Source organism: Zalophus californianus, chromosome 10 (assembly GCF_009762305.2).
Source record: "Zalophus californianus isolate mZalCal1 chromosome 10, mZalCal1.pri.v2, whole genome shotgun sequence".
Taxonomy (NCBI): Eukaryota; Metazoa; Chordata; class Mammalia; order Carnivora; family Otariidae; genus Zalophus; species Zalophus californianus.
In genome coordinates, this window is record NC_045604.1 from 13,547 (window position 1) to 41,051 (window position 27,505).

A 27,505-nucleotide genomic window follows, 5' to 3' on the forward strand; every position below is an offset into this window, starting at 1 on the left:
ATCCCCAAAACAAACCCACGATTATATGGTCAATTAATCTTCAACAAAAGAGGCAAGAATATACAACGGGGAAAGGACAACCTCTTCAATAGATGGTGCTGGGAAAACTGGACAGCTGTATGCAGAGGAATGAAACTGGACCACTGTACACAGAAATAAACACGAAATGGATTAAAGACCTAAATGTGAAACCCAAAACCATAAAATTCCTAAAACATAGGCAGTAAACTCTTGGACGTCAGCCTTAGCAATATTTTTCTGGATATATCTCCCCAGGCAAAGGAAACAAAAGCAAAGATAAAACTATTGGGACAACATCAAACTAAGAACGTTTTGCACAGTGAAGGAAACAGTCAGCAAGACACACGCAACCTACTGAATGGTAGAAGATATTTGCAAATGGCATATCTGATGCAGATTAATACCCAAAATATATTAAAAAACTCATACAACTCAACACCCAAAAAACAAGTGAATTTTTAAATGGGCCAAGAACCTGAATAGACATTTCTCCAAAGAAGACATCCAGATGGCCACCAGACACATGAAAACATGCTCAGCATCACTCGGCATCAGGGAAATGCAAATCAAAACCACAGTGAGAGATCACCTCACCCCTGTCAGAATGACTAAATTAAAAAGGAGAAGAAACAACAAGTGTTGGTGAGGATGTGGAGAAAAAGGAACCCTCGTGCACTGTTGGTACGAATGTAAATTGGTACAGCCACTGTGGAAAACAGTGTGGAGGTTCCTCACAAATTAGAAATAGAATCACCATTATTCCATTTCTAGGTATTTACCTGAAGAATACAAAAACAGTTATTCAAAAAGATATACACACCCCTATATTTATTGCCACATTATTTACAATAGACACGGTATAGAAACGACCTAAATGTCCATCCATAGATGAACGGATGAGGAAGATGTGGTGTGCATACACAACGGAATATCACTCAGCCACAAAACAGAATGAAATCTTCCCATGTGTAACAAGGATGGATCTAGAGGGTATTATGCTAGGTGAAATAAGTCAGACAGAGAAAGACAAATAGCATATGATTTCACATACACGTAGAATCTGGCCAGATACTTCACAATGCTCCGAACGTGCTGGAGGGGGAGGGGGGGGCACAGTGCTGATAAAGAAGGCCTATGTCATGAAGAAGCCCAGGCCTGCAGGGCAAACAACACAGCTCCTCAAATGCTTTTAATGTGGAAAATGAAAGGCTGGAGAAGGTAAAGTTTGGTGGGACTTTGAGGGAGGAATGTGACCTTTGAGCAGAGACTGGAAGGGCAAATATTAAGACCCATGTCACAATTGCAGGCATCCTCGGATAAACACGCAGGAGCTCAGAATGAGGCCTGAAAGTGGGCAGGTGTGGGGTCTGATCAGGAACGAGGAGGCTGGGGGTGGGAGAGGCAGAGGTGAGCACGCCAGCGTCTAGGCCTGGAGCTTGCACTCTCCACAGGAGAACGGAGGGCAGGAGCAGTGGGGGTTTTAGGGAGGGATGTGAATTACTCTCTCTATCTGTGGTTTATGGGATGGATTTGGGGTGAGAATGAGCCGGCGGGCCTGGGCCAGTGAGGAGGCTGCTGGATAGTCTGGTGGGAGCTAAGAGAGCCCAAGATGGCACTTCTCAGAGAAGACAAGTCCAGCCAGGATCTGCACATACACAGGGCCCATCTCAGCCAGACAAGCCTGCCCCCCACACCCTACAGGATAAGGAGGGTGATTCTGTACTGTTTCCCAAGACCTCAACAGGAAGAAAGGACTCCGCTTTCACCACCCTGGTGAGGCAATTTTACACAACCCTGACACAAACCCTGCTCTGAGGAAAACTCCAGAATCCAACCTCCACGCCCACCCGTGCCCTCCCCAAAGTTGCTGTAGAAAGCCCTGTGTCATGGATTTTGACATTCCAATTACCAAAGTAACAGCAGAGCTGAAACAGATGGTTGCTCAAGTCCTGTTGCCTCTTGGGGCTTGGGCCTGGAACAGTCCCTCTACCCCAGGACCCCAGTTGGCTCCATGGCCTGATTGGGCCCCAAACCCTGTCTCAAAGATCCCCTCACACACACAAGACACAGGGAACATGAGCACCTGGGAGGACCAGCTGGCCTCTTCCTGGGAGCACCCCCATGTTTTCCCATTTTCGCCCATGTACCCAGAATTGTCATGTGCAGATCAGAGAGACAGGGGACTGTTGCCAGGGCCTAAAGGAGCAGCATGGGGCCCAGCTCCAGTCCACCCCTCCTCTCCTCCTCCCACCTCCCCCCGCCCCTACTCCAGGCTGCACACTCCTCCCTCCATCAGTCTGCATTCTCTCTCTGAGTCTTCTCCTCTCTTGCTGCTTTCTGCCCTCCTGGTCTCGGGGGTGAGTTACAGTGCAGCAAGGAGCTGGGGTGCTTCCCGGAAGGGCAATGCCTTTGAGAAGTAGCTCAGGGTCATATCTAGCCAGGGATGACTCCCCCAAAGCAGAACATGTGCAGCTTTGGAAGCAACTGTTAATAGTGGGGGATGAGGGTCTTGAGCCTGGAAAAAAGAAGCAAGGGGGAGGTCATGACAACTGCCTTCAAACATTGCTGAGGTCGGGAGAGAGGAGTCCACTCCGTCACAAGACCTCCAAAACCCGCTGTGATGGGGCCCCCATCCTCCCCACCACCACCACCACAAGCATCTCATTGCTTTTTTGGACCAGCAGCTCATGCTGTCAGTTAGAAAACACTAACTCGATTCCACTAAACCAACAGGCAGGGCCTCCCTGGGGAAGCAGTGATGGAAATGAGGCCAGATAGCAAGTCTTGGAAAATTTCTGGTGGGTTTTAATCAGGTAAGTGACGGAGTATGATTTGTGTTTGGAGGCCACCAGACTGCTGTGTGGAGGAGGGTCGGGGTCCAGAGTAGAAGTGTGGGGAGCAGCTAGGAGGCTGTGGCACTGAGCCCAGTCTTCATATCGAATACAGAATTAGGTCCCTGCCCTCCAGGAGCCCTCAGCCCAATGGGGGCAACAAACACCCAAATAGATATTTTCAATATCATGGTGTGGGCCAAAGAAAAGCTAAGGTGGGCAATAACCACAGGTGTCCTGGGGGCACAGAGGAGCCACCTCCTGCCTGTTTTCTTGGCGTGGGTGGAGGCAGAAAGAGAGAGAGAAAAGACCAAGGTAAGCACCCGCAGATTAATGCCAAGGTGAGTTTTGAAAGGGCAAGAGCTGAGCTGCTGTGTGCCCAGCACTGTGTTGGCTAGTCAGAGAAATCAGAGAAGCATAGTCTAGTTTGCTTTCTTTTGACCTGATAACTTTTTATATTGGCCACATTAAAATGTTGAGCCCTAGTCATTTTTGCACTAAGCTCCTGGTAGCCATCCCATTGAATTACATCCTTTCCTGATTTCCAAAGTCCCAATATGCACGTTGGCTTGGCTTGGCTTGGCTTGGCTTGGCTTGCAGCGTGCCAACGGCCGGCCTGAGATGTCTTTCTGAAGGGCAAGGTGTTGCACCCAAGACAGTGGTTTTGCTGTGCCTTATCGAATAATGACACCTTTGCCCAGAGCACTCTGTCGGACTAATCCTGATGGTCAGGCAAGCCCCAGAGTTCCATGAATCTACTGTGGATGGGAGGGTTAAAACATGTGAGGGATGTGAGGGGGTGAGCTCCTCGGCAGATGCAACAATTGGGTTGGGTCTTGGTGGGCAAGCAAGAGACCTGGATCTCAGTGATCTGGTGCCTAAAACAGAGTAGATGCCTCAAAGGGGCAAGAGGCCACCTCAGACAAAGAGGACAATAGCCCAGCAGGTGCAGAATCCAAAATGTCTGACAGTTCACAAGGAAACTGGAGAACGTTCCAGAACGGCTAGAGACCAGAACCCAGAGTGGTGTGCAGGAGGCTGATGCCAAGATGCTGCAGAGAATGGGTCCAGTCTCTCGGTGCTGCGGTTCTGACAGTCCTTTGTGTTCAACCGCTTGATCGCTCCGCACTGTTCTCCTTGCTTGCACTCTGGGGTCTGCCTTCTACAATTTCTTCTCCACAAAGGCAGCCAGAGTGATCCTTTTGAAACATAAATGAAATCATCTCGCTCCCTTGCTCTAGTCCACCCAGTGGGTCTTTAGCACACTTAAAATCCAAAGTCTGCCCCAAGGTCTGTGAACCCCTGCTCCCTGCTTCACAGAGGTGCACGCCACCTGCCCCTCCCCACCTCGGTTCCTGCATGTTGCCTTTTATGCTGTTTTTTTTTTTGAGCAGGTCAAGTGTGTGCCCACCTCAGGGCCTTGGCCTCTCTCTGCCTAGAACTCTTGGCCCAGATATCTGCAAGCTGTTCTCCTTCCTCTCTTGGATTTCTGCCCAAATGCATTCTTCCAGCATCATACTAAGCCCATGTGCCTCTCCTTTCCCTTCCACCCCAACCTTACTTCCCTCTTTACCTTTCTTCATACCACCTATCATTGCCTACCCTTGTATCATAGGATGTGCTTTTATTTGTTTGTCTGTTTGTTTGCTATCCCTCCCCAGTAGAACACAAGCCCCAGGTGGACAGGGTTTTGTGTTTTTGGTCTCTGGCTCTCACAGATGTTCAGTCAATATTAGTTGAATGAATGAATAAAGGAGCCAAACAGTGGACATTTAATAGTTGGTGAACAAATGGACAGACATATAAGGGGGGGTCCCAAGGCTCTACATGAGGTCTGTCAGAATCGCATGGGTGAGGTATGCTCCACTTTGGGGACCGTGGACATGGAAAGAAAGAAAGTGCACACTATTAAGAACTTTTTGAGAACACATTTATTAACTCTCACTTCCCGCGTGCAGGGCTGGGCTTCAGTGATTACAAGGAGAGATCTTCTTGGGAACGTTGCTGGAGAAAAGCCCCTCAGAGCTTCCTATTCTTTGTGGATATCATCATGGGCAGTCAGTAGCACATTGACTATGAGAGATACAAATTTTTTAAAGCTGACCTCTCCATCTTTATCAGCATCCAGTTCTTGGAATATTTTGTCAATGGTAGCTTGTTCTTTGGTGTTCTAGAAGGGGACAACAGAGACAGTGAGCTCAGACGCTTCCTCCCCTTTCTCCAGGCCTCTCATCCCTCAGAGCTCAGCTCAGGGAGGCCCAGGGACCATCGGCTCATTCACCAAAACTGTGTTGAAGAATCCAACGTGACAAAACAGAAAACAGAGGGAAGCAGCTATCGTGAGCTACCCTAGAGCCACACAAGTCTCGACCTGGAAGGTCTCTGTAGCTCACTAATCCCCACAGGTGAGGGAATAATCCCAGAGAGAGAGGTGCATAGAGCCTGAGGTGCCAGAGTGAGTTATGGAGAGAGGGAGGCAGACCCCCCACCCAACAGCTCAAGAGAGCATCCTCGGGCTGACCCCAGCCCAGCCCTTCAGTGGGCGAGTTTGGATGCGAGGGGCATCACCTACCCGGAGGGTGTTTGGAAGTTCCCTTGTGATCAGCTGCGTCATCTCACTATTGGAAAGCTTGTCATAATGCCCCACTCGGACTGAGTACTGGTGGAAGATATTGATGATCCCCTCCAGATGGTCCTCCAGCTTAGTCATCTTCTCAACCTTCAGGAGACACGGAAGGTCTGGGGCAGTTCCTCTCCCGCCCACCCCCATCCCCCTCTCTCCTCACAAGGGATGACTGCCCCCACATCTGCTTTGCATTCTCTCTGTTCTGATCTGTGGTGAATGTGTCATTTGTAGATAGGCTGGGGGGGGGGGGGGGACATGTAATGCTGTGTAAAGTCTAAAAGAATCAGCCCCCATTGCCAGAGTGTTCCATGTCGCCCCATGTCCTAAGGAGTATAATTCAGAGGGTGCCATTCCACTCAAGCACACCCAGGAAAGTTTGGGTGGCTGGCCAGGCTGTTCCCTTTCCCCAGGTGACGGCACTTTGGCCACAGGTCTCCTACAGACAGTCACCAGCCCCTTCCACCTTCACCACCCCTATGTCCTGAGACTGGGTCTACCTAACACAGCGAGGGCTGGTCTCCTGGAGTCCAAGATGCAGTCAGTCGGAGGTGCTCTGGCAAGCAGAAGGTTGTGGCTTCCAACAGCCTACAATCGCTACCTGCAGTCACTACCCTGTGCACCTTCCATAGCCAAGGACAGGACACTTACCCTTCAGTGTGCAGGAGAAAAGCCAGCACTGGGGAGGAGTACTGAGCCAGGGAGGTTTTTATAATGCACTCCAGGCTTCATCTTCAGCCTCAAGTGAAGAAATCTCTGATTCATCATGAAGCAATTGCTAGACAATGGTTTGTTGCTCAACAGAAACTTCAAACCTGTTGCTTTGACTTGCAATGTGAGCCCCCCAGATTGCACCCATGGCACACGCCACCCCCGATCAGCCTGACACAGACCCCCAATCCCACCACCCCACCCAAGGGGCCCTCAGCTCTGGGGCAGGACCCAGCCTTCAGGTTTACCTCTGTCCCCTGAGCTAAAGTGTGGCCTTTTACTAGGAAACCCTAGTAACGGGAACTCTAGGAACAGGTTTTGCCCTCTGGATGGCGCCTTCCTGGAAAGGGAAGGACTGGGGAGAGCTGTTTGCTGAGTGTCTATGACAACAAAAACGGTAACAATAATAAAAACCATCAAAGTGGACATGTATTCCTGGAACAGAGAAAGGGCACTGAGCTCACAGTAATATATCAAGAAAGGTTCATCAATTGTAAAAAATGTATCATATTCATATAAGATATTAATCATGGGGAAATCGTGTGCAGGTATTTGGGAGCTGTCTACAGTGTCTTCTCAACTTTTCCATAAATCAAAAACTGGTCTAAAAAACTTAAGTCTCTGTGTTTTACAAAGTGAGCACAGGGGTGCCTGGGAGGCTCAGTCATTAAGCGTCTGCCTTCGGCTCAGGTCACGATCCCAGGGTCCTGGGATGGAGTCCCACATCGTGCTCCCTGCTCAGCGGGGAGCCTGCTTCTCCCTCCCGCTCTGCCTGCCACTCTGCCTACTTGTGCTCTATCTCTCAGTCAAATAAATAAAATCTTTTAAAAAAATAAAATACTTGCAATTTTTCTCTAAGTTTGGAATTATCAAATTAAATTACATCACATTGAAATTATATCAAAATTTAGAATTACCCATATTAGTTTCAGGAGCATCACCAAAAAGAGTCCAGTTTCCCCATGTAAAACACCTTTTTATAATTTTTGCAAGGGCTAAAAGAAAAATAAAATAAAGTTACCCAAGAAAGTACTCATGACAACTCTTTTAGTCACACCGAAGAAGTGGGAAGAGGCACACCCAGAGCTTAAGCTGGAGCAGGGTGACCAGAAGTGGCAGGATGGTAGCCATCAAGCTGGGTTTACATCCCAAGTCAGCCCAGAGCCTGGTTCCGAGTAGACAGTAAATAAGAGTGTCCTGCCCTCGTGAGGCACTTTCTGTACAGCTGCCATCCCTAAGAGGGAAATGAACTCCCACGCAAGCAGGGAGAGAAGGGGGTTGAGGGGAGTGCCATTGCTTTAAAGGATGGGAGACTCTGGGTCTAAAGGGATTCCATCCCTGGAGATGGGGAGAGAGCCTTGCATGGTCTCGAGCCTCTGAGGGATGGTGAGGAAAAAAGGGAACCTGACAAACACTTCCCTTGCTTTTGTATCCGCTAGCCTAGCCGCTGGCTGGGCAGGCCCAGGGGAAGCAGCCGAAGCAGGGCAGACGCGTCCCAGCCCTTCCCGAGCTCACCCTGGGGGGAGTCAGAGTGAGAGCAGGCTCCCTGGTAAGACAGAGACAAGAGCACCACGGAGGCAGAGCTGTTGCTCTTTTTTGTTTTTAATTTGAAATTATTTTTATTATATGATAACATTTTTCCTTACATTTCTACTTCAGGGATTTGTCTCATACCTTTTGCACAGTTGTCTACTGGATGTCAGGGGTGGGAGTTTGGCAAATTTTAAATTTTAATTGAATTGCAGTTGTCATACAATACATTCGTTTCGGGTGTACAACACAGTGATCCTGCAATTCTATACCTTGCTCAGTGTTCACCACAGTAAGAGTGGTTACCACCTATGACCATGCAACATACTACAATATTATTGACTCTATTCCCTATACTGTACTTTTCATTCCCATGACTCACTTTTTCTTTTTTTTTTTTTAAGATTTTATTTATTTATTTGACACAGAGAGACACAGCGAGAGAGGGAACACAAGTAGGGGGAGTGGGAGAGGGAGAAGCAGGCTTCCCGCGGAGCAGGGAGCCCGATGCGGGGCTCGATCCCAGGACCCTGGGACCATGACCTGAGCCGAGGGCAGATGCTTAACGCCTGAGCCCCCCAGGCGCCCCTGACTCACTTATTCTATAAGTGGAAGTCTGTACCTCATATTTCCTGACACCTAGTTCACCCAACCCCCCACCCCCTCCCCTCTGGTAACACCACTTTGTTCTCTGTATTTATGAGACTGTTTCTATTTTTGTTTGTTTGTTCATTTGTTTTGTTTTTTAGATTCCACATACAAGTGAAATCTTATGGTATTTATCCTTCTCAGACTGACTTATTTCTTTTAGCATAAGACCCTCTAGGCCCATCCTTGTTGTCACAGATGACAAAATTTTATTCTTTTCCATGGCTGAATAATATTCATTGTAAATATATACCACATCTTACTGATCCATTCACCTGTCACTGGAAACTTAGGCTGCTTCCATGTCTTGTCTATTGTAAATAATACTATTTGCAATGAATACAGGGGTGCATGTATCTTTTCAAATTAGTGTTTTTGTTTGTTTGACCAAATAAGTTTCCATCTTTATCCTAGTTTTGGCAAGCAAAGTGTCAACTTACAGAAGATTTTTTAAGTCTACGGGGGGAAGGAGGCTAAGGGGAGGGAGACCTCTCCCTAAGTGGTTCTGAGATGCAAAGCTAATCACTGGGTCAAATCCTTTCAAAAAGGATCCCAGGGTTTTCAGGAAATGAGACACCAATTCCTCTATACCTTTCCCCATTTTCCCATCATAATCCCCGAAATTGGCAGTTAGAAAGAGTTAGAAAGGGGTTTCAGGTTAGACAAGGGTGACCACAAGCAAAGCACCAAAGGAGGAAGAGAGTTTAACAAGGCCTCCAAAATGCAGACTCCCCTGCATGTTTGTGTTAGCCCAGTTACCACGACAACATGAACTGAAAGGGGCAACAGAGCCCCAGGGCCCCACATGGGCACCACTGAGGTCTAGACCTGGACCCAGGTTACCCATGCAGTACGCCCCTGCAGCAATGGGCTAGGTTCAACCCTAAAACTGCATGGCCGGGCTTCAGCAGCCACACCTTAGAGCCATGAGAAGCAACTGCTCTAGGGGAACAACTGAGTGAGACCCCAGCTCCCTGCTCCCTTGGCATGTAGAAGTAGAACAGCTCCCAACAATGGAGCAAGGATGCCCCTGGGGTGTTTGGACATTTCGAGGGTAGGGGAAGCCACAAGAGGAGAAACTAGACAACTGAAGCGGAAAAGAATACGTGTGATGGTATTTTTATCCTGAAGGGTTGAATGATGTCACAGCTGTTATTTTGGAAACCCATCCAGGTTACTCAGCAGCACGGGCTACTTGCTTCTCCAGAATTAAAGCTGTGGTCCTGGTAGGAAATCAGGTGGGGACATCTATCCAAGGCCCATGCTGCCTTTCTTTTTTCTTTTTCAGGTGAAATTAACTCCATTATTCTACACCTTTACCGAAGTATAATTGATATCCAAAAACTGCACGTATTTAATGTGTAGAGTTTGATGAGTTCGAACATGTGCACACACCCATGACACCGTGACCATACTCAAGGGAATAGATACATCCACCACCTGCAAGTTTTCTTGTGTTCCTTTGTCTTATTTTTGGTTTTTGTGGTAAAAACACTTAACATTAGATCTACCCTCTTAATAAATGTTCGAGGACACAATATCATGTTGTTAACTACAGGCCGGCAGATATCTAGAGCTTCTCCATCTTCGGTAACTGTAACTTGACACCGGTTGAACAATGATGGCACGACCTCCCCACAAGGACTGCGGGATGCTTGCTTTTATTTGGTTTCCTTTCCCTCCCTTTGCTACTACATTCCATATCATTTTGAAACATACAAAAGACTACATGAGGCATCTAAGTTCATTACAAACCAAAATAAAGCACAAACACCTGTGAATCTACAGGATGCTTTTAGTCCCCGGGACAAGCACCTGGTGACTGGCAAAATATTCCAGAGAGCAGAGAAGGAAACTAAAGAAGTTTTGTTTGCTCCATAAGTTAATTCTCTGACAGCCCCAGAGGAGGTAGCAGAGTGATCAGATGTGCTTCAAGAGTGATTTTTTACCATCTGCACCTTAGACTGAATTTTTTTTTTTTTTTTTAGGATGCGAAATCTCTTCTTGGAAGAGGGGCTGGCCCACAGTGCCTGGGTGCGGTGGGTGGGGGTGCCAGGAATGAAGACACCCTGTGACTCTGAGCAAACCCCCAGGGCAAGTGGTGGGGCCAGTAGGTGCCCAAACAGTGTTGTTCTTAACATTACTGCCCCAGGATCAGGCGTTCCATACAGGATTGGCTGAAATTTGTAAGAGTGGCAGACATTAGAGAAAAGGAGAAATGAAGGAGGTCATGAGACACCCTGCAGGATCTTCAAGGGCTTCATGTGGAGAAAGCCCAATGGAGCACAAGGGAGTCTGGACCAAGCCCAGTCATGGGGGAGCCAACCCTTCACAACCCTTCACAGCACTGAGGGCTAATTCCAGAAGGGCAGGAGAAGGCTTTGGTCCACTGCAAGAAGGAAAAGACAGAGGGACACAGTTCACTTGAGAAAGCAGCTAAGGGCCCTATTACAGGCCAGGACACCAAGCTGAGGCTGGAGGTCCACTCAGGACATCAATCCAAGAAAAAAAAAGAACATCAATCCAGTAAGAACTTCTAAAGCTCCGAAGGTCTGAGAAGGCACTATTTATGAGACAACCTCTAAGGGCCTTGAAAAAATAAAATGACCACCCTTTCACTTTCCCTGTGGAGAAGGTGGCCATTTTCCAGTGCCCTGGGCCCATTCTGTGAATCTGCCTTTAGCATTCCAGAGACTAAGGCTCATGTGCATAGGAGATAAGAGTGTGGAGCTCCTCCTTCCACAAGGATTCAACTTAGTTAATACGAGGGCTTCCTGCTGCCCACAGCAGCAGAAACACTAGGGGAAGGTGATAAAAACTCAGGTCAAGGGAGAGGCGGCCAGACACCTCTCCCATGGCCCTCCAAAAGGAAGTCAGTAGAGTTCTCCCCTCCCCCAGGCTGCATCCTACTGCAGAGAACAAGGGGAAGAAAAAAGAAGGATCCCTCAGCAGGGATCAAGGGCCATCCCTTCCCAGCCTCCTCCTGCAGGAGCCCCAGAACTGGGGAAGTCCATAACCCTGTGGGTGAGACGATGCAGGTGAAGACTTGCACTGCGTGTGAATCCCATACCACTGGCTCAGAGCCTGTACCAGGAGCTGTCCATCCTCTGGGCCAGCCAGGCCCATCAGAGACTCCACCAGACTGAGTGGGAGCCCAGACAGAGCAGATGTTGGCGGTTTTGTGTCACTACAAGTAATTACTGCCCTGCAGATGATGGCAGGAAATCTGCTCCTCACTCAGGTTCCCCTGTAGGGTTCCTGGGGGTCCCCCACCGTCACTGTGAACTGGTTTTCAGTAAGGCACATCATTTCTTTTTCTTTCTTTTCTTTTTCTTTTTCTTTTTTGGAATCAAACCCTTGGACAGCACAGAATGAGCAAAATACTCAAGGAAAAAGAAGGCAAGCAAAGTGTTTTTTTAATTTTTTCAAAAGTTAATTCTCCGTGCGACCCAGGGCAGATAACAGAAAAGGGAAGTGCATCAGAAATTAATTTTGAGGTCCCAACCTCAGGTTGAATTTCTAAATTTCTGAACCTTTTCCTAGAGGAGGCGACTCAAGAGTAGCAATGTCTCCAGAGTACTGGGGTATAGCACCATCTATCCTGCTTCTAGCCTGGGAGCTCCAGCTGCAGGCGGGGGGAAAAACTATGGAGCCTGCAGAGAAAACTAAAACATACCAGCAAGTGCGTGTGTCTTCCGGTAGTGACACTGATAGTCTCAGGGAAGAACTAAGTCCAACTTGGCTGGGGCAGGCACCTAAAAATTCTGCAACGGTAGCAGTTATTCAGAAAGAGAAACGGGGGAGGCAACGAAATGCAGAAATGGGAGTGCTCTGCAAGGGTTTCATTTACTTCGTGTAGCCAGTGCCTCCAGAGTTCACATGACTTCTCACTTATGTGTTCTAGTCTTATAACACTGGCTCGGGCCTCCAGTACAATTACTCAGTAGAAGTGCTACCAGGGGGACCCTGTCTTCTGCCTGTCTTTAAAGAGAAGTGTCTAATGTTTTTCCATTAAGTATGATGTTAATGATTTGGTCTTGATAGCTATACTTTATCATGGAGGGTTCTAGGACCAAAGTAGAAAAGGAACCCGGAGCCTACTATTTTGGTCAGTTATTTTGCTCTAGCAAAACACAATGCTGAGGAAGCTGAACTGGATGGAGGCTTTGCAGGGGCTAGGTTGATGAGGAGCCTCCATACGGGCTTTGGCTACAGGGTAGCTCCATGCTTTCAGCTGTAAACTAGGCCTGTTCACAAGGAAGAGGAGAAGGTTCCTGCCCACTGAAAGAAGGGTGGCTACAGACCATTGGAAAGAGTCACTGAAGGTCTACGCCCTGACCTGAGCAGCCAGTTCAGACCTCAATTTGGCAAATCAGAGAATTATTCACATGGGAGTTTCCACAGCTCTTAAGACTGGAAGGAAGGCTCCCCACCTCAGGAAGAAGGGAGAAGTGTCACGGGGACAGCCCCTAAGAGCTTAGGGAAGTCAAGATGCTAATCTTCTTGTTCTATTGCTGTCTGCAGGATTGCTCACGCCAGGAAAAAAAACCTACAGTAATTCAGGCTCTGAGGCATGCCTGGTGATGTCCTGGACAGAGGAGAGGGGCCCGAGTGAGAAGTTCATTCTAGCACCGGCTGTGCCTTGTTCCTCACCCTGGATGGCAAGAGACCCTGCAGCAGACGAGTACAAAAACACCAGAAAACACAGAGGAAGGGCTGCCCTGTGCACACTCAGGATAGAAACCCACTAGAAGAGAGCATTTTGGGGTCTTAACCAGGGTTTCCCTTCTGGAGACAGCCAGGGATCCAAACCTATAGCTCTGCCACTTGCCAGATTAATAAATTCTGTCACGGATTTTAACTTCTCTGAATCTCCTCATATGTAAAATGGAAATAGTAATTACCTCTCTCATAAGGTTGTAATGAGAAATGAATAAGATAAACTATCATAAAGTCTAGTGCTAAAAAGCAAAATTATCAACAAATATAGTGGGCACATGTCAAAATTCTTGTTTTAATTTCATTAATGAGAGAATCAGCAGAGATTTTTGAAAGCTGATTTGAAGAGTATTCAAGGATATATACAGTCAGGAAAGGAATGCCTAAGTCAGACTCTTAAGTGAGATGTAAGACTCAACTTCCAACAGGGTGAAAACACCATGACAGTTAGAGGTTTAACATCTCTACGAGGCTATGAAATCCTATCACCACATCAAGCTGTATCCATTCTGACTCGTCAATCTGACTCGTCAATCAAATACACTGTGTCAACCATGTTATATTTCCCAAAAGTGTCAGCTGATGGAAGAATAATGAGTCACCGGGACCTGCTTCTATTCAGACAGACTCTAGCAAGAGATCAAAGATGTAGGCAGCCACCATTTTTTCTTTTTCTGAGTTCAAGATGATTTTTTTCCTTTCATACTGACACCCAGCAGCAACCCAGTAAGTGTTTGTATCTTTCCCTGCCCTCTTCAGCCAGTTTGAACTTAGGCTGCATTCTCCAGGTCAGGGGGCCAGAGAATAGGCTGGTATCTGGACCCAACCCGAGTGGTTGTGGCTCCCAAGTGGAAAGATGCATGGGGAAGTCTCTTCCATTGGAATAAGCTCTTTTGTTCAGATGCTAGATACGAACTGCCCAATTCCAGATCCTCTCCATGCACTTTAGGACTTTTGTCACAGACATGAGGAACTTGGCTAAAGTCAGGAGACTTGGGTGGAGAACCTGGGTGGAGAAGCAGATTTCAGACAGGTCATCCTTATAGTCCCGGAAATCTCAGCAGCCGGATCTGCCTCAACTGGTGAGCCAAGGTCTCCTTGTGGACTCAAACATTGCATGAGGTTTCCCGCTAAACAACTTATTTCTCAACTTCCCACTGCCTTGTTCTTCTTTTGTAGCTGGGGAAACAGGAAACCAAATCACCTTGCTCTGGGCTACAAGCCCTGTCTGACTCTGCCCAGTGGTTCCCATAATGGGCATAGTCTGTAAGTTATAAGCTTCCAAGGACTACCTCCCTCATCTCCACCTCTTTCTCCAGGATGCCAGTTCCAGCTGAGCCACCTCCCCTGCCCAACCATGAATTTGGGTATCAACTGTTGACAGTCCAGTGTCAATGTGATTCTTCACAACCAGTGGCCCATCACTTATGGTGAAACTCCAGAGGGCACCCTGGGCCAGCTTCTCCATGGTCTCTCCAAGCTGGCTCAGAGAAAGCAGATTCATTGGGTTTTCAACTAAAGGCAAACAATTAATAATGTTAAATCTCTGCCCAAAGAACCCATTAACCTCAAGTCCAAAAGTGCATTTTCAAGGAGAATCAAAGGCACTGGGATGTGTTGCCTCCACCCTGACTCAGACACACACGTGGACACCACCACCACCCCATCACTGTGGATAACCGAGAGACAGACTGGATTGCTCTCCCCTTTTGAGCACTGTCCCATTACATTTCCTAAATGCTGAGAGAGGCCTGGGGTACGGCTTGATGAACCTGTAAACCCTTCCCATCTTCTTTAGCCTGGGCCACATTTGGGTCCAACAGCTCACCTTTGAAGTACCCCTCAGAACCAGCATCATCTCCCTTTCTGCAATGAGAGAGTGTGTTCACACTCCCGACAAGATAGAAGCACTTGCTCTGGGGGGTGGATAAAACTATCCTCAGGAAAACTGAGGAGGAAGCAACCTTGACCCTGAGCTTTCCACTTGCCCAGCAGAAACCCATCTCCATGTCTGAGGATAGATTCCCCCAACCCATTCTAGGTCCCAATCTTTTAAAATTTTTAATTAATTAAATTTTTATTGAAGTATAGTTGACACACAATGTTATATTAGTTTCACATGTACAACATAGAGATCTGACATCTCTATATGTTATGTTGTGCTTAGGAGTGTAGCTACCTTGGGGCGCCTGGGTGGCTCAGCCGGTGAAGCATCTGCCTTCGGCTCAGGTCACGATCCCGGAGTTCTGGGATCGAGCCCCGCATCGGGCTCCCAGAAGCAGGCTTCCTGCTTCTCCCTCTGCCCCTCACCCAGCTCACGCTTGTTTGCTCTCTTTCTCTCTCTAGCTCGCTCACTCTCAAATAAATAAATAAAATCTTTTAAAAATAAATAAATAAATAAAATCTTAAAAAAAGAAGAAGTGTGGCTACCATTTGTCACCATATGATGCTATTACGGTACCATTGACTATATTCCCTGTGCTGTGCCTTTTATTCTGATGACTTACTCATTCCGTAACTAGAACCCTGTATCTCCCACCCCTCTTTACCCATTCTGTCCATCCCCCCAACCCCGTTCCTCTCTGGCAACCGTCATTTTGCTCTTTGTATTTATGGGTCTGTTTCTGCTTTTTGTTTGTTTGTTCATTTGTTTTGTTTTTTAGACTCTACATGTAAGTGAAATCAGATGGTATTTGTCTGTGTCTGACTTATTTCACTTAGCATAATACCCACTAGGTCCATCCATGTTGTTGCAAATGGCAAGATCTTGTTGCTTTTATGGCTGAGTAATACTCCATTGTATGTATGTGTATGTATATACATATACACACACCACATCTTCTTCATCCATTCATCTATCAGTGGACACTTGGGCTGCTCCCATATCTTGGCTATTTTAAATAATGCTGTATTAAACATAGGGGTGCATATATCTTTCTGAATTTACATTTTAGTTGTCTTTGAATAACTACTCAGTAGTGGAATTACTGGATCATAAGGTATTTTTATTTTTAATTTTAGAGGAACCTCCATACTGTTTTCCACAGTGGCTGCACCAGTTTGCATTCCCACCAACAACAGTACACAAGGGTTCCTTAGGCCTGAATCTTAATTCTCTGCTGGCTGCCAAACATTTTCACCAATATGTCAGCTGATAATAAAACTGACTAGTAACTAAAACTTTGGTTGATGGATAAGGGTTTAAGCTGTTACCTTTTCATACTTGTTTCCACTGTTATATGATTAAAGCCCAAATGATCTGCAGTAAGTAATCTTGAGCACTGGTAGCCAGTTAATCTGAGTGGCATCTTGTTGGGGGAGGGGGTACTTGTTTCTCCTGAAATCCTGGGGGAGTTGGCCACTTCCCCTTCTCCCCTTGGGCACAGAGCACTCCTGACTTCTCCAAAGGACACCTTCTCCCCCAGCTGAGCTCCACAGAGTTGGGTTCCTCTCCAGCCCAGGCTTCTGGGGTCAGAAGCACACGATCACCCTATGGAGGGCTTAACGGTCCCTGCCGTGTTTATGCAGCAACTCAGTGCCTCCTGCGTGCAGAGGGACCCCAAGCCAGCCTCCGTGTCCCGCGCACAGTGCACCCCTAGCTTCCAGAGCAAGAGAGCTGGGAAGGGGTGTGGGCGGAGAGGGCCTGATATAGCAGCACACGTCCCACAGAGTCCAACCACGCACAAACAACAGCAATCATAGAAATAGTCCTGCTTTCTCTACTAAAATCCGGCAGCAAGGACAAGCCTTCTTAGCCTTTGAGGGGTCTTTGGACCCTTCCAAGAATCTGATGAAAGCCATGCAGAAATGGGCTTATTTACACAAACACTCAAAATGATGCTTTCAACTCCGGCTCCATTTCAGAGATGCACAGTAGACCAAGAACTCTGGTTTACAGATTCTGCTGACAGCTCCCTACCCCCATCTCCACCATTAGCACCACTGCCCCATCACCTAAGTGGGCATAACAGAAAATTTCCCAAGGCACAGCCTGGAAGATCAGCTTGGGGTTGGATTCTGGTGAGAGGTGCCCATTCGTTGCTGGTCTTCCCATTTTACCAGGCCCTTGGAAAATCCAGAGTGACGGTCAGGAAGTTATTGTAGATACTCACTGATAAACAGAGGGTTCACCACCCAGGGTAGCATTTGAGTGCCCTGTTCCATGACTTGAGTTTTAGGAATACGTCGGCCTATTAAAGAGGGCACATTCTGCGTGGAGGACTGGGTGTTATGCACAAACAATGAATCATGGAACACTACATCAAAAACTAATGATGTAATGTGTGGCAATTAACATAACAATAAAAAATTTTTTAAAAAGGAATACATCAGCTTATTTGCCTATTCCTTTATTATTTCATCACATTGGGAGGTTGAGAGCAGAGCAAGAAGGAAAGCTTCCGAAATCTCTGAGGAGAAATTACAACTGTGGGATCAGGGGTCTGTTAGTGTTACTTAATGTGGGACTCTGGATCCCCACCTAAAGCCGCACCACATACAGAATCCATCTCCCTTCCTCACACACACACGTCTACTTAGTTATCTCCCTAACTTCCTAAGAGTCACATCTAAGACATTTTGCTCTAAAATAAAATTTAATTTAGAAACCAATGTGAGGGGCACCTGGGTGGCTCAGTCAGTTAAGCGTCCAACTCTTGGTCCTGATCTCAAGGTCATGAGATCAAGCCCCACGTAAGACTCCACACTCAGCACTTGGAGTCTGCTTAAGACCTTCTTCCTGTCCCTCTGCTCATCCCCCCAGCATGCTCTCTCTCTCTCTAAAATAAATAAATAAAATTTTTTTTAAAAGAAGAAGAAAGAAAGAAAGCAATATGAGTTTTCCCTACATCACCCTGTTCCCGTATCACTCATTTGGGAACAAGTAGGAAAATCATCAGCCTCATGGACTTTTTAGAATCCTTAAGTCCCAGAACCAATGCCTCCGGATGATGGGACTGAAAAAGACGACTAGTTTGAGGAGAAGGTGGGGAGGAAACCGGATGAGTGGTAAGCACTGAAGGGCTGTAAGTGGGAAGCGAGGACAACGGAGGTTTGTTTTCATTTCTTTGCGTTTTCCAGCCTCCCTCCACCCCCTGGGAACATCATTCCACAAGATAAAGGCAAGACAGCAAAAGAGGCCTGAGGTATCAACTACTTTATTATTCTGCAGGGACAGACCCAGGGCCCAGGGCTCTGCTACTCTTTGTGGATTTCTTTGTGGGCGTCCACGCCAGCCTTTATCACGAGAATGAGGAACTCCTCGAAGTTAATTGCACCATCACTATTGATATCCAACTCTTTGAACCAGGTATCTGCATCCTTTTTCTGTTAAGAGGAAGGAGAAAGAAGTCAGAGTGTAAAAGACCTCGGCAAGAGCCAAGGCATGGCTGTCTACACAGGGTAACATGGGAGACCAGGGACCCAGGGCTTCATCAGCCAAGCAGAGAACCCCAACCGCACCCAGTCCCTCCTCACCTTCATGTACAGAGGAAACTCTGTCTCTAACAATTTCTTCAAGTCATCCCTATAGAGGGCATGGTAATTCCCCTTCTCCAGGGAGTACCTGTGGTAAACCTCAATGAGGGAGTTCATGGCACTCTCCAGTTCTGTCAGCATGGTGCCCAAGGATCTGCCCCACCTGGAACACAGAGCACATTGGGAATCCCAGGGTGGGGATGGTGCCTCTGCCCCCAGCAGAGTGAAGACTGAAGGGATGCTCATTACCCCAAATAACGGCTTTGTCCTGGCCTGCACCATCCAAATAACTAAACCCAGTGCGTGGCTGTGGCTATGATGGGAAGGGGTGTGGGAGGGAGAGGGTCCACACACACACAGGGCCTGCCAACTCTCCCTGTGCCCTCAGCCAACCAAGAGGCCCCGGCTCTGTCTTTATCCCCGTCTCGCTGACTTCCTCCAGGAGCTCTGGATTTTGCTCCAGACCTCCCTGAGCTTTCTTTCCCCTCTCTGCTCCACCTCCGGCCCTCCCCAGTGGGGGCCCATCCCCCAAGCATGGGACAGACTGAGGCAGTCTTACTTACCAGGTCTCCCTGAAACAGAGTTGACAGAAGACGTGCAGGGCTCAGTGTCGGCTCCCTTTTATAGCAAGCCAGGTTTTGGCCAGCTGCCAGGGCCATAGGCCATGCAGAGATAGCTCCTCCCTTCCCCAGTTGCCACAGCTTCTGGTTTCCCAACCAGGTGAATGAGGCAATTCCTGCACAGAATGAAAATTTTTGGTGGGAGGTTGGGGGGGTAGGAAACGTGGAAGGAGGAAGGCATTTGCCAGGCAGTAGGTTTCCTGCTCAGCAGGAGAAACCAGGAGGCAGCCACCATGAAGACTGCTTTGGTGAGTCACTGGCATCATCTGGCTTGGCTAACCAGGATGCCCACTCTTGAGTCCTCCTCACTGTTGCTGCTGCTAATCCCATGCACTGAACCCTGTCTGTGCATCTCTGAAATGGAGCCGGAGTTGAAAGCATCATTTTGAGTGTTTGTGTAAATAAGCCCATTTCTGCATGGCTTTCATCAGATTCTTGGAAGGGTCCAAAGACCCCTCAAAGGCTAAGAAGGCTTGTCCTTGCTGCCGGATTTTAGTAGAGAAAGCAGGACTATTTCTATGATTGCTGTTGTTTGTGCGTGGTTGGACTCTGTGGGACGTGTGCTGCTATATCAGGCCCTCTCCGCCCACACCCCTTCCCAGCTCTCTTGCTCTGGAAGCTAGGGGTGCACTGTGCGCGGGACACGGAGGCTGGCTTGGGGTCCCTCTGCACGCAGGAGGCACTGAGTTGCTGCATAAACACGGCAGGGACTGTTAAGCCCTCCCTAGGGTGATCGTGTGCTTCTGACCCCAGAAGCCTGGGCTGGAGAGGAACCCAACTCTGTGGAGCTCAGCTGGGGGAGAAGGTGTCCTTTGGAGAAGTCAGGAGTGCTCTGTGCCCAAGGGGAGAAGGGGAAGTGGCCAACTCCCCCAGGATTTCAGGAGAAACAAGTACCCCCTCCCCCAACAAGATGCCACTCGGATTAACTGGCTTCCAGTGCTCAAGATTTGTGGTGCATCTCTCTAGTTACAAAGCACAGAGAGACTCAGAACATACCTATCAGGAAGGCAGTGCACAGAACCCGCCCAGCCTACAGACAGGGAAGCTGACGCCCAGGAAGGTGAAGCAGTTCACCCAGAGTTTCCCAGTGCACAAGTGTCAGGGCCCAGAGCGTCATGAGCCAGAACATGACCTGACAAGAACATGACTCTGCTGAGAAAACTCTCCTCTCTACTTCCTTCCTGCATCCAACAGGTATTTAGCCTGTGCCTCTCCAGGACATAGGCCATCATCGCCTCCTGGGGGAAGCAGAGGGGATTAGCATCCCTCTCCTGCATGTTTCCATAGCCCTTTGGGCTTCATTATATCATTAACTTTATAGCTGTGAGACTTTGGGCCAATTACCCTCTCTGTGCCTTAGTTACATCAATTATCAAAAAGAGATTAAAACAGAGTCTACCTGCAACCCACAGAATGGGAGAAGATATTTGCAAATCAGACATCCGATAAGGGCTTAGTATCTAAGAACTCCTATAACTCAACAATAAAATTACCCCAATTGAAAAATGGGCAAAGGACTTAGGCATTTCTCCAAAGACGATATACAAATAAGCACATGAAAAGATGCTCCACATCACTAATCATTAAGGAAGTTAAATCAAAACCACAATGAGATATCACCTCAGACTCAGGAGAATGACTACTATCAACAAAAACAGAATAACAAGTGTTGGTGGGGATGTGCAGGAATTGGGACCCTTGTACACTGTTGGTGGGAATGTAAAATGGTGCAGCTGCTATGCAAAAGTGTGATAACTCCTCAAAAAGTCAGAAACAGAATTACTATATGATCCAGTAGTTCCACTTCTGGGTCTATATCCAAAATAATTGAAAGCAGGGTCTCAAATAGATATTTGTACAACCACATTCACAGCAGCATTATTCATAGTAGCTGAAATGTAAAAACAACCCAAGTGTCCAACCAAGGATGAATGAATAAATAAAATGGGGTATAGTCACATAATGGAATATTATCAGCCTTTAAAAAGGAAGGAGGGGCCCCTGGGTGGCTCAGTTGTTAAGCGTCTGCCTTTGGCTCAGGTCATGATCCCAGGGTCCTGGGATCGAGCCCCACATCGGGCTCCCTGCTCAGCAGGGAGCCTGCTTCTCCCTCTCCCACTCCCCCTGCTTGTGTTCCTGCTCTCTCTGTGTCTCTCTCTGTCAAATAAATAATAAAATCTTTTAAAATTTCAAAAAAAATTAAAAGGAAGGAAACTCTTGACACCTGCTACAGCACAGATGAACCTTGAGGACATCATGTTATGTGAAACAGACCAGTCACAAAAAGACGAATATTATTTGGTTCCATTTACATGAGGTCCCTAAGGTAGTCAAATCCGTAGAGACAGAAAGTAGAATGCTGGGTGTCAGTGTCTGGGGGAGGGATAATGGAGAGTTAGTGTTTATTGGGTATAGGGTTTCAGTTACAAGACGAAGAGTTCTGGAGGTTAGTTGCACAACAATGTGAATGTACTTAACACAACTGAACACTTAGATAGTAAATTTTATGTTATATGTATTTTGCCGCAATTAAAAATTGAAAACTTTTTAAGTGCTTCCACCCAAAAAAATAAATAGATTCTACCTTGTATGTTATTGTAAGGATTAATAATAGATGAAAAATATTTATGATTTGTGAACTTTTCTTAATGTGTATTATACTTTAATAAAAAGTTTACACAAGGACTATGTGAAGTACTTAGGGCAATGCAGAGTAAGTGAGTGAGTGAGTGCTGGGTGAGCATGTACCCTGAGAACTGCCCTGCCCATGCCTGACCGTCCGGCTGGACTGAGCCCTGGAGCATCCAGACTGGACCTTCCATCTCTGTCTCCCCAGGACCCGGTACAGTGCCTGATAGACACAGTAACAGCAACAACAATCAATAATAAGAACAAGTAATAACAAAATAACATCGACTGGGCTTCCACCATGTGCCAGGAACTGGTGCAAGTGCTGTACCTACGTCAATCTTACTTAATACTCACTATAACCTCTGAGGTAGGTACAATTATAATCCCCATTTTACAGATGAAGAACTGAGGTCCACAGAGAGACACAACAAAGTGGCTTTTCTGAGACTCTCCTTAGGATTGGTTCATGAGTCGGGGATGGGGCTCATGCTGACTTGTCTCAATGGGGGTGAGGATGAGGTTGATGCAGATGATGTCATCCCAGACCCCTGACCCTTCAAGAGATGCCTCCCTTGGGACACCTGAGTCACTCGGTTGGTTAAGCGTCTGCCTTTGGCTCAGGTCATGATCCCAGTGTCCCGGGATCGAGTCCCACATCAGGCTCCCTGCTCTGCGGGGAGCCTGCTTCTCCCTCCGCCTGCAGCTCCCCCTGCTTGTGCTCTCTCTCTCTCTGACAAACAAATAAATAAAATCTTAAAAGAGAGAGAGAGAAAGAGATGCCTCCCTTGAAGTCAGTACCCTGAGAACAGTCCCAGTGGAGGCAGCTTTATCCAGAAATTAAGAAAACCAGACCCCAGGTCCAGTGGGAGAGACCCAAGGTAGACATAAGCCATGAGCTCCTCCCAGCATCATGTGCTTATCAGTAGAACTTGCTGACCAGGGAGACCCTGAAAGTTGCCCCAGAGACGCTCCCCATGGACCAACAGCCTGGGGGCCTCAGGGAGAGCAGGAGCCAGGCTGAGTGACCTAGCAGAAGAAGGTGTCAAGAATTGGGTAAACACATCAGGGGAAAAGGCAGAGCCTGTAATCAGACCAACGGACATGGCGCAACCCAGGGGAAGAGGAACCTGTTCCTACTTACAGGGAAGAGTTTAGTCCTGGGTATGTGTCCCAATAGCCCAACCAAGCCTGTGCCCAAGGCTGAGGAAATGAGGACACAGTGGCAGAGTCGGTGTAGAAACCCCTGCCTCCACCCCGGGAAAGGGCAGGAGATCTAGGCTGAACCGTCCCCTTAGCACTCAAAGGTCTGTAGAACCCAGCAGTCAGGTGAGAAAAGCAGGAAGAATCTTCCCCTGGACCTGGGGGAAGTAGGTAGCCTGGCTCACCTGGCCATCCATGCCTCTGGTTGTGCCTAAGAGGCCCACAGGAGGCAGCACAGACTCGGGAATCGGATTCCAATACAAAGGGCCCAATCCACAGGTGCAGCAGCACATGCCCCTCCAAAGGGCAGTGCAGACCCCAGGGAGCATGCAGGAAGGTCCAGAGGGAGACAGCTGGGGCCCAGCTGAGTCCTGAGCGTCAGCAGGTAGATTGGCAAATGTGCAAGGGATGTCAGTGGGAGGCCAGGCCCAGGGAGCACTGGGGGCAACACCGTGCTACAGACCTTGACTGGTCAGAAACAAAGGCCCTGGTTCAGCCCACAGGGCACTGCCCCTCCTGTGGCACACAGATCCAGCTGGGGGAGGGAACTAAACCAAGTCCCGTAAATGACACCCCCCCACCAGTCATTGGCATAGGGGCAATGATGATTGCCCATAGTTCTTGGAAAACTCCTCATTGCTATCACAATACGCTCAGGACATGGATTCCCAGACCATCCTCTGATAAGAAACCCACCAGGATGGACCCTACCAGGATCTAAAGGCAGAGAAGACTGACCCAGAGAGATTCTGCATCAGATTCCTGGGCTCCCAGGGAGAGAGAGAGAAATAAACACAGAGATGGGCAGGGGCAGGTCCCTGCTGGGAAGGGTCAGAGACCACAGGAGGACTTGGATGGTGACTCACAATAGCTCCAAGTGGAGTAATGCCCACATCAGCCTTTATTAGTAAAATCCAGACCCAACCGTTCTCTCTTCCAGGAAGCCTTCCCTGATTGACAGCAGCCTAGGTTCCACTCATCCCTCTTCACCATACAGGCTGGAGTGTTGCCCTTTGCCCTAGTCCCTGTCTCTGACTCAGCATGTGTGAAATCCACCTCACAATCTTTGCTCTCGGACTGGCCCTCATGCCAACCACCCCATGCCAATTACCCACATCACCCTCCCGGTCCTGCCCTGACACCTTCTCAGGCCCAAGCCACTTCTCCTTTGTACACTTTGTACACTGATTCCTTGGCTCTCCCCCAGAGCAAGGAGACCCTCAAAGTGGGTCCTGGTCCAGTATGCATTTGCCCTCCTGCCTCTTGTCCGCTGCCCTATCATGTGTGTGCAGAGCGTGAGTGCTCAGAGCATCACCGGTGAGGGCTGTCTTCCGTGTCAGAGAGCCAGTTCCCTGAGAGAAGAGACTCCCCCCTCAGACTGGGGCTCCTGGAGGCCGGGGGCTGTGTCTCCCCCCTCAGACAGGGGCTGGAATGGATGATCCCCAAGGGAGCAGCAAACCTCCTCTCTGGACCCACAGCAGATACCCAGAACCATGAACAAGGAATTCCCAGCACATTTGTGGGATTGCTTTATTCTCTTCCCTCTCAGCTGTGCCTTGCACACGCATGTGCACAGGTGTGTGCACATGCAGGCACAGACCGACAAGCAGGGCAGAGCCCTGCGGCGGCTCAGGATCCACTCCTGCTCCTGGGCAGGCACCTGCGGCCGGAGGCTGCCCACACGTCTCCACCTAGTGCAGGCTGTGCCGGGTGCAGTAGCAGGTGCGTCTCCATCTAGTGCAGGCTGTGCCGGGTGCAGTAGCAGGTGCACAGCTGCCGGTGATACAGCAGGTGATAGTCCCTCAGCAGCCGGCCCAGGACAAACAGGAACTCGTCGAAGCAGATCTGGTTGTCCCTGTTCTTGTCTGCAGCCCTGAACAGCTCCGAGATGTAGTAGGGCTCCTTCCGACCCTGAGGAGGGGCAGGGGGTCAATCGCCTTCCCAGGCCCCCCAGACCCACAGCAAATGGCTGTCCCTCCACCACCTTGCAGGACACAGCCGCTCCCTCAGGCAGAGGCCAGGACACCGTATGGGCCAGAATCGGGCTCCGAGGGGGTGATGGGGCAGGCACCTCTGCCAGCTAGACCTGGGGCTGTGTGGGTGGACTGTGCAGCCTGGGCACCACTGGCCCGCTGCTCGGCCAGTTGCTGAGCAGTGCTGAGTGGTCTGGTGCCTCCTGCCGCATCTGTCCACCATTGGTGAGTGCTTAAGCCTGTCCTCCCAGCTGCCCTGGGAGCTGCCCAGCAGCGACAGCCCAGCCCAGCGGCTTCAGGATGGAAGTGCCCCCTCCTTCACACGGGGAGCTCCCCAGGGCACAGCCCACCTGCCCCTAATGTCTGCATCTCCAGTACTATTGCAGGGCCACCAAGGCATGGGATCAGGTGTCTGCACACTGTGGCATCTGCCCAGGAATTGTTTATGACACCAAGCCTGTGTCCCCTGCAGAAAGTGCAGAATGAGGGGAAAGACAAAGTCATGGGCCCTGGGGCTGTCCAGCACGTCCCAGAGCAGGTGGCCTGGAGGGCTGAGGATCGAGGATGCTATAGGGGAGGAACAAAAGCACTTGAGGAGGAAGGGACAACCGGAAGGCAGGCAGGGGTCAGCATGCAGCCCAGGGAGGACAAGGCGCAGGTGGGGTCATGGCAGGAGCCCCAGGCAGGGCCTCAGAGCTGGTTCCAGCAGCATTTGGCTGGTGGGTGTGGGGACCCAGAGTGGAGTCCTCGGAAAGTCTCCGGGGAAGGAAGCTGTTGCATCCGTCAGCCGCTGGGGGCCTGGAGGGTGGCCCCCGTCCCTGTGCGCAGGTTTGCACCATCTGTTTCCCCACACCGCCCACCACCATCTAATTCACCTAATCTTATCTCCTTGGCAAAACTGGTTGATCTGAGACCCTGGGGCTTCCTGCGTGGGCAGGCTCTCTCCGGCTCCCCTCAGCTCAGCCCCCCTGGCCCAGGCTGCTATCTGTCTGTCCCTGAGGGCCCTGTTCCCGGGGCAGTGCTGTGAGCTCCAAGTGGCATGGTCTGGCCGTCCTTGCCCAGCCCCACAGTATATAGGTAGTTGGCCCCGGAAAGAAAGTCACCCTAGTCCCTTCTGTGACCCTCACAATGACACTCCACTAAACTGAGGGCAAGACTCTCCTCTGATGTTTCCCAAAGATAAGTAAGGGGACATACAAAGTGAAGGAGGCGGTGGCCTCCAGTCAGGACTGAAGTCCTCTGGCGATGACAGAGCCCCCTCAGGCATGGCACTGAGGGCAGAGGGCAGCACCCCAGGCATTCCTGCCAGCCTCGCAGTCCCCAAGGCGCCTGGGAATTATAAGGCCTGATAATGGAGAAGATGCGCAGGCCTGAGAGGGTTTCTGAGCTCCCAAGCCAGTCCGAGAGCCTCTGTTAGCCCTTCAGACAGCAGCTAGAAGGGGACACTACATTTCCTACCCACGCCCCCGGCATCTGCCCAGACTGTCCTCACCCAGGCACGGTGACACAGAGGTTTGTACTAGTCCCCAGGAGAAGGGGCCTGGGGCTAAAACGGCAGGTTTGGGGCAGGATCGTTGACTGAATGTGGCTGCGGGCAGAGGGAAGACTTAGGACCTATTCTCTCAGGAAACAGGATGAGCAGAGGAATAAACAGGTTGGAGTCAGGGCTAAGTCTCCAGATTAGCTACGTTTGGGCTGCAGTGGAGCCCAGCAGGGAGTTTCAGGAGAAGGAAGAAGGAGAAATAAAGCTGGGCTAGATCCACCCTCCTTCTGCCACACACCCTGCCCTCCCAACTCCCTCAGCCTCCTCACCTAAGTAGGAATTCTCTTGGGACATAGCTCCCCATACCTACACCCTCACCACTTGCTTCCAACCCCACAACCCAGCCTATACTTCCTCCCCAGCTGACCCCAGACCCCACACACCAGGCTCTCCATGAAGCAGGGTACGTTATCCATAAGCAGAGCCTTCAACTCCTCCAGGGACAGGGTCTCCACATCCCCCTCCCGGGCGGCGTACTGATGATAGCAGCAGATGATTTGGAAGAGGGATTCCTCCACTGGCGTGTGTGTCATGGCGGCTAGGCCCTGGCCAGGACAGGAAGCAACTCTGGAGATGTATCACTGGAGTACCTGGGGACAGTGGTGAAGCTGAGGGGAGAGCAGCACCTTGGCTAGGCCTGCCCACAGCAGATGGGTGCTTCCTCCAAGAATCTTCTGCTGTCTCGTTCTGCCCACCTTCCTGCACCTTGTCTCAGGTCGCCTCCTTGCATGTCCTCTGACCCCTTGCAAACGTGGCTCAGAGTCCCTGCCCTGCAAGAAGCTTTTCTGTGAGCACTCAGGACAGGGCTCTGTCCCTTCCCTGAGACCATGGTCTTCCTGAGGATAGGACCTGTGCTCTCTGCCCCTAGACCCTACTCCCAATTTAAGAGTCACCAGAAACCAAAATGAGAAGAATCCAGACTCTTTGGTGCAAGACGGCGCTTTCCAGTGAAAATATTTTTAAACCCTTGAGAAGTCAAG

General features: G+C 49.3%; 3 protein-coding genes across 3 annotated transcripts; all 3 read right to left on the reverse strand.

Annotated features, from left to right (window-relative positions):
- Positions 1-4,765: 4,765 nt before the first annotated feature.
- On the reverse strand, positions 4,766-6,217 carry S100A12 (S100 calcium binding protein A12). The gene is made up of 3 exons (XM_027612936.1): positions 6,127-6,217; positions 5,425-5,571; positions 4,766-5,022 (listed from the first exon to the last, which is right to left on the reverse strand). Exons 2-3 carry the CDS (start codon positions 5,560-5,562, stop codon positions 4,882-4,884), a joined length of 279 nt encoding a protein of 92 aa, XP_027468737.1. The 5' UTR covers positions 5,563-5,571; positions 6,127-6,217; the 3' UTR covers positions 4,766-4,881.
- Positions 6,218-18,221: 12,004 nt separating this feature from the next.
- S100A8 (S100 calcium binding protein A8) lies at positions 18,222-19,259 on the reverse strand. Its single transcript, XM_027612766.1, has 3 exons — positions 19,122-19,259; positions 18,559-18,721; positions 18,222-18,408 (listed from the first exon to the last, which is right to left on the reverse strand). Exons 2-3 carry the CDS (start codon positions 18,697-18,699, stop codon positions 18,280-18,282), a joined length of 270 nt encoding a protein of 89 aa, XP_027468567.1. The 5' UTR covers positions 18,700-18,721; positions 19,122-19,259; the 3' UTR covers positions 18,222-18,279.
- A 5,484-nt stretch (positions 19,260-24,743) lies between these two features.
- Positions 24,744-27,058, reverse strand: LOC113931919 (protein S100-A15A-like). Its single transcript, XM_027610116.1, has 2 exons — positions 26,909-27,058; positions 24,744-24,920 (listed from the first exon to the last, which is right to left on the reverse strand). Exons 1-2 carry the CDS (start codon positions 27,056-27,058, stop codon positions 24,744-24,746), a joined length of 327 nt encoding a protein of 108 aa, XP_027465917.1.
- Between the last annotated feature and the right edge of the window lie 447 nt (positions 27,059-27,505).

Coding starts and splice junctions, on each gene's coding strand:
- LOC113931919 (XM_027610116.1), bottom strand. CDS start 27,058: ATGACACACACGCCAGTGGAGGAATCCCTCTTCCAAATCATCTGCTGC. Junction 24,921..26,908: donor CCTGCTTCATGGAGAGCCTG/GTGTGTGGGGTC, acceptor GCCCCTCCTCAG/GGTCGGAAGGAGCCCTACTA.
- S100A12 (XM_027612936.1), bottom strand. CDS start 5,562: ATGACTAAGCTGGAGGACCATCTGGAGGGGATCATCAATATCTTCCAC. Junction 5,023..5,424: donor AACTTCCAAACACCCTCCGG/GTAGGTGATGCC, acceptor GTCCCCTTCTAG/AACACCAAAGAACAAGCTAC.
- S100A8 (XM_027612766.1), bottom strand. CDS start 18,699: ATGCTGACAGAACTGGAGAGTGCCATGAACTCCCTCATTGAGGTTTAC. Junction 18,409..18,558: donor AGTTTCCTCTGTACATGAAG/GTGAGGAGGGAC, acceptor TCCTCTTAACAG/AAAAAGGATGCAGATACCTG.